The 5,957-nt window shown below is 30.1% G+C and overlaps 1 protein-coding gene and 1 long non-coding RNA gene across 2 annotated transcripts; one reads left to right on the top strand and one right to left on the bottom strand.

Annotated features, from left to right (window-relative positions):
• Window positions 1-1,023: 1,023 nt before the first annotated feature.
• On the bottom strand, window positions 1,024-1,495 carry LOC119664923. Its single transcript, XR_005251315.1, has 3 exons — window positions 1,468-1,495; window positions 1,296-1,332; window positions 1,024-1,238 (listed from the first exon to the last, which is right to left on the bottom strand). It is a non-coding gene; the product is annotated as an uncharacterized LOC119664923 (long non-coding RNA).
• A 917-nt stretch (window positions 1,496-2,412) lies between these two features.
• On the top strand, window positions 2,413-3,678 carry LOC119664924. The gene is made up of 4 exons (XM_038074270.1): window positions 2,413-2,604; window positions 2,712-2,815; window positions 2,886-3,082; window positions 3,141-3,678. The coding sequence occupies exons 1-4, from the start codon at window positions 2,487-2,489 to the stop codon at window positions 3,562-3,564; spliced, it is 843 nt and encodes a 280-aa protein (XP_037930198.1). The 5' UTR covers window positions 2,413-2,486; the 3' UTR covers window positions 3,565-3,678.
• Window positions 3,679-5,957: the final 2,279 nt, after the last annotated feature.

Raw genomic sequence — 5,957 nt, 5'->3', positions numbered from 1 at the left:
TCAGATGCTTAGAGTAAATTGGAACGTATTTTCCTTAATAGTCTCACTAATAAACTATTAAGGATTGCTATTGTTTTATATCGTTTGGGTTCATCAGGCGAAAATGCGGCTATTCGTAAAGTCGCTACATTATTTGTTGTTGGAGATATATGTAATAATAATATAATATAAAAATAATTGTTATAATAAAAATATAACTAATTCTCAATTTATTATTGTTTATTATTGAACGCACGACTTTCGGTGCAGAGCTGGATGATGTGTTGTCTGCAGACGATTCAATAAAAAAACTTCGTTGCCTAGCGCAGAACTAGTTGGTGGCTATGGCAATGTTTCCGTACAAAATTAGACATGCGTCCAAACACTTCATTCAATAGTTCAAAATGTGAACAAATTTTCGTAAGTTTCGCTGAAATTGATAAATAGATAAATTAATTCACAAATGTATATGTATATAATATTATATTTGTGAAAACTTAATTAATGGTCACATCGATTTAAATTATTGAACGAAACGCATGTATATAGCATAGCCATAGATTAACATATCTCGAAATTTTACTAACAGTCAATTCAAATTTAAAAATGAAAAGCAACAAATGACAAAACAGCTGATTTCCGCCATTTCTGGTTTGTTGCAAGCAAATATACATAGGTTTCAGCATTGGAAGATTGCACGCAATTGGACGAAATTTTGTGCGTGTATTTTGTTGTTGTTATTTGCATTCTCGTACAATCTGTGCATTTCGTGCACCTTGCAATGAGTTTGCAAGAGAGAGTGAATACCCCTAATGTTTGTTAAATTGTTCATAACATGAATGTAGCAGTTGTTGCATATAGAAAAGAACGTGCAATGATTTTCAGTAAGTTTTATTTCAACTAATAATAAAACTAATAACTTATAAATTAAAAATAAAATTCACTATAACCACATTAATCATAAATAAAGAAATGAAAAAAATTAAAAATAAAATGCCCTATAGTTATGGTATATTCAAAAATAGAATTAAAAAATAAAAAAAAATATATTAACTAGTCATTAGTCAATACGTCCATTACGGGTTTTTCGTGCGGATATCCTCTTTCCAACTTCAAAATTGATTAGTCTATTAACTCTCTCTAGCATATTTTCATCAACCTCGTTACTTTTTCTTCTAGGTATTGCTTCCATTATGTTGCCAATGTAAATAACTGCTTACCGCCCTCAGTCCACATATTCCCAATTCTTTTGTTTTTTACTAATATTAATATTTAATTTTATTAAATTACAAAGATTATAAATTCACCATACAAACTTGTGAGCTCTTATTCATTATCTGCCCTGATATCCAACTGAAATGAATATTTTTTGTTAAATAAATAACATTGTATAATGATAGCACAAATATATTTGATATAGAAACTTATTTTAATATATCATTTATATATTTTATTTATAAATAATATAATATTTTAAAAAATTCTTACCTCTTGTTGGATTATGTTTACATTTCACCTGATTTTTTTGTTTATGTTCATATTTTGTCTCTTGTGTCAAATATGTCAAATTTCTATAATTTCCAATGTTGCATTCGTCATTGTTGGTATAATTTCGGTCGAATTTTGTTTACTACATGTTAAGCTTTTTGTATGATTAATGCAATTTACTTAGTGAGTTAAGCTTACTAAGTAAACAGTGGAAACGTACTATTAATGTAATACATATCATTACTATAAATTACCTAAAAAAGATAAATACTCTTAGAAAAATACAAATCATATGTTAAGAACTATCTAAAACTATGCAATCCAAGCTTTAGGGAAACTTTTGGAAAAGAATTATAAATCAATAGAACAAATATTTGAAAGTGAAACATATCGTTATTACTTTTCACACATATGGGAACTCTACCATGTGTATTAATTACGTTTAAAACAGGATTACCTTGCGAAAATTCCAGCAGACAGTTAGGTATATACAGACGAAGACCAATCTTATGTCCTCCAAACACAGCTACATTATAATATGTAATTTATAAAACACTTCAAAACATGGAAAAACACTTACTTGAAAAAATATTAACTCATTTGCTGACAGAAAACATTTTAAAATTAAGCGTGATAAATCGCTAGCATCCAACATATAAAAATATATATATTTTTCCGATAAAATAAAACAACTTTGCTCTAACCTAAACTAATTAATACGATTAGCGTAGACATCAGTTTTAAACTAAAACCTCTGTTTTAGTTATTGTAATAAAACAGCTTATAATGATATGAGCACAATATTACTATATATAAAAATTTGCTTAAAATAATGTTCCTGATGGGTTAAAGTTAGCACGTAGAATACGAATTTGATGGAAAATAAAAGACAAAAAAACAGCTGTGTTGCAACAAGTCCATTTTCTATTTGTTTTGTTTTGAGTTTCGGTTGGCAACGTTATTGCTTTGGAATTTCCTTGTTTATTTTTCCATTTTTTAAAAATTATTTTCATTTAATTATGATTAAATGGTTTCATTTATTTTGTTTTGCACTTGTGTTATTAAGAATTGAAAGTAAATCAATTAAAAGAAAGCTGCCAGCCTATAATGAGAATAAAGAAGTAGAATCGTGGACGGGTATGTACACGCAATAGAATTACTAAAACAGAATTCGTCACACATTTTTTATGAACTATTAAATTTGATAGCAGGTGTCTAATTATATTGATATTCATTTTTTATAGGCAAATGGTTTCCATTTCCACCAAACACACGAACTACAGTAAGTCCCGCAAGAAAAGATGCAGAAAATGATATTATTAGTTCCTCAAACAGTTGTGATGATAAGGTTTGATGCTTTTTCCAAGAAAAGTATTAATAACAATTGTAAACTTAAATATTTTCTTACATATTTATAGACATTAATTGGCCGTGATTTTAATCCAAATGATATACGTCATTCTTACAATTACCTCTGCCTTGCCAATCGTACAATGTTCACACCGAGCTTAAACCGTAAAGCGTTGCTCCATGAGGAATTCATACCACCAGCGTATAGACCTGCAATGAAATGTTTAAATGAAACCATAAGATATGATGATAAAATACCCACTCAGTTAGTTACAAAAAACTACTATTTCCGTTTAAAAATAATTAATCATTTATATTTTTAGTGGCGCTTTTCGTTTATTACCACCCAAATATGGTACTTATCAATTCCTGCCACCACAACGTTGGTTACGCAGTGTTGCAGAAGGTGCTATAGTGATGCTTTATCATCCTTGCGCTTACACAAAACAAGTCGAATTATTGCAGAAAACAGTTTCCAGCTGTATGTATCGACACATTATAACTCCCTCGTTATTACTCAGTCCGGAACGTCCTATGGCATTAATCGCTTGGGGTAAGAGTCTACAGCTGTCTGTAGTGGATGAAAACATGGTTGTTAACTTTATAAAGGAGAATGCCAAAAAGGGACCTATGTCGAATAAAGATTTAAATGAAACTTTCGAATTGTATGAAAGTGGACTTTTAACAGAAGCTCATTTGGTGACCGATGAGTCCGATAATGAAATCTGTGGTTATAAAGAAATGTAAAATATCGAATATATGTTTATGCAAGTGATCTGTTAATTAGTGATTTACTAGAATTCGTACTTCCATTGTTTAACAAAATTTATCTTAAAGAAATCGAATATTTTAAGTTGTATTTACAGAATAACAAATATTTTTTTTTAAATTTATTTTATTAAACTATTGTTTTAATTATATATATATGTATACTTTAATAAAAAAAATTCCAAAGTGTAAAAATGTATTTCGCTGATAAGAGTATATTTAACGTATATATATATATGTCTATATATTATATTTAAACATTTAGTGCTGCATATGAATCATTTTTTTATTCTCATACACACATTTCTCGGAAAGTGCTCCGTTAATTTCTTGTAGGTTTATAAATGTGTTCTTAGGCTTATAAATAAATTCATATGTATAATTATAAGATATATTTAATGTAAAGATAATACTTAATAAATGTGGTATAAACTAGAACAAACATCAACACCAAAGCATGAAAACGTGAGCAAGGAGTGAGCGTAATCTAGTTTAAAATGTTTCAAATATAAAATCAACTTGCATGGAAGGGAATCTTGCAGTAAACCTATCTAAACTTGCTACCCAATTTGGTACTCTTTCTTTTTCAGATATAAGTGCCTTAAGAGTCTCTTTATAATAGGAGTACAACATCGAAAGATGAACTACATAAATGAATGACTGCAACGTCTTGATCGAAATTAAAATAGGATTTACATTTCTCAACGCATGGTTGTAAAACGACTTCTAAAACAGGTCATAAATAGATTCTTCGCTGTTATATAGCTGGTGAGATATATTTAAATTGTTAGTCTCATACATTCATAAGACAAATACATATAGAAATGCATGAAGTGAATGAGGAATCTACTATTGTTGTTGTAGCTAGAGGAGATCTAAATTACAGAAAACAAAAAGAATTGCAACGTAAGAAACGTGGGTTGGAATAAAAAAAGAAGAGAGATTATTTGGAATGCTTGAGTTGAAATATAGAAGAAGAGGGGTTGTTTGGAATGTTTGGGTTAGGATAGGGAAGAAAGGGGTTTTTTGGAATGCTTAAGTTGGGATAGAGAAGCCCCCTCTTTTCTATCACAATATTTGTTTGGAATGCTCGACTTGAGATAGAGAAGAAGAGATGTTTTTTGAAATGCTTGAGTTGGGATAGAGAAGAAATGTTTTTTGGAATAAAGAATGAATATGAGATAAGAAAGATTTAGTTAAAACCTGGATCGAGCTGAAGAAACTTTGTCATTTCAATGGATTGATGCTTAAGATCTATAGGACTGAAATTGGGTGTGCATTGAGACATCAAAGTATATGAGCGACATCATTGAATTGTATTGAATTGTTGGGAACACTTTGAGAATTGATGGTAGAATCTACTTATAGTATATATGAACATTCACGACCGTGTGCTCCTGAAATTAGAACATTTGCGGACTATTTTGTGCAATACGCAATGTAATATTTAATATATCGAATGCAAAAAGACTTATGGTACCGTGTTCTGTATTGCGGGTGGTTGTGGATCAGGTACTTGAAGTAACTGCAATGGTAAACTTATCTGTATGTTATAGACAAAGAATTTATTTAGTTACTCTTTTTATAAGTAACACCTTACTCTTAATATAATGATGGTTAAATGATAAGGGGTTAAAAACTATATAGTACCAAGAAATCGTCTACGAACTTTATGCATTAATATCTGCTCTGCGAATCAGGAGAAAACTATGTTCTACTTCATGTGTCCATCTTTGGCTAGGAGAATATCTGAAATCTTCGAGCATCCTACCGTTACCGACCTGATCGAGTTTTCATTCTGCAAAATTAGGGATTTATATTATCCATACTCAGGTGTTTTGATTTAATTGTCACCTTAAACCTTACAAGCGGGATATTAATAACCGAGAAATATTTTTCAGAAAACAAAGTATCCGCATTGGCAAGGTCATTTGTCCTACAGTTACCCACGATGATTATCAAAAAGCAAAGTATCTATCTTGGCAAGCTCGTCTGTCTTGCAGTTATCCGAGATGGTCTTGTGTTCAGGTATCTATTTGAGTTGGACTCGACAACGCCTAGCTAGCTTGTTTACAGAACACAGACCTTCTCAAATACTTAATAGGCACTTGTTACAGTGACAGAAATATATATAGGAAATGAGAAGAGGAGGAGAAGAGAGGATTTTAGAGGATGAATGTGTCGGGGTTCCAAAATTAAATTGTTCCAAAATAAAGAAAATAGTAAGGATAGTAAGAATTCGTGTTAGAAATCAATTGATATGTGCAGAGGAACAGTTTAACAGATACCGACATTATGAAAAAAGGTTAGTATTTCTCTTCAGTTTAGAATATTTTTAACATTAGATCTAAAAAAACAATTTTTAATACTAA

The sequence above is a fragment of the Teleopsis dalmanni genome, unplaced genomic scaffold, assembly GCF_002237135.1.
Source record: "Teleopsis dalmanni isolate 2A unplaced genomic scaffold, ASM223713v2 unscaffolded_contig_2945, whole genome shotgun sequence".
NCBI classification, from domain to species: Eukaryota; Metazoa; Arthropoda; class Insecta; order Diptera; family Diopsidae; genus Teleopsis; species Teleopsis dalmanni.
This window is presented reverse-complemented; position numbering and strand designations above follow the sequence as displayed.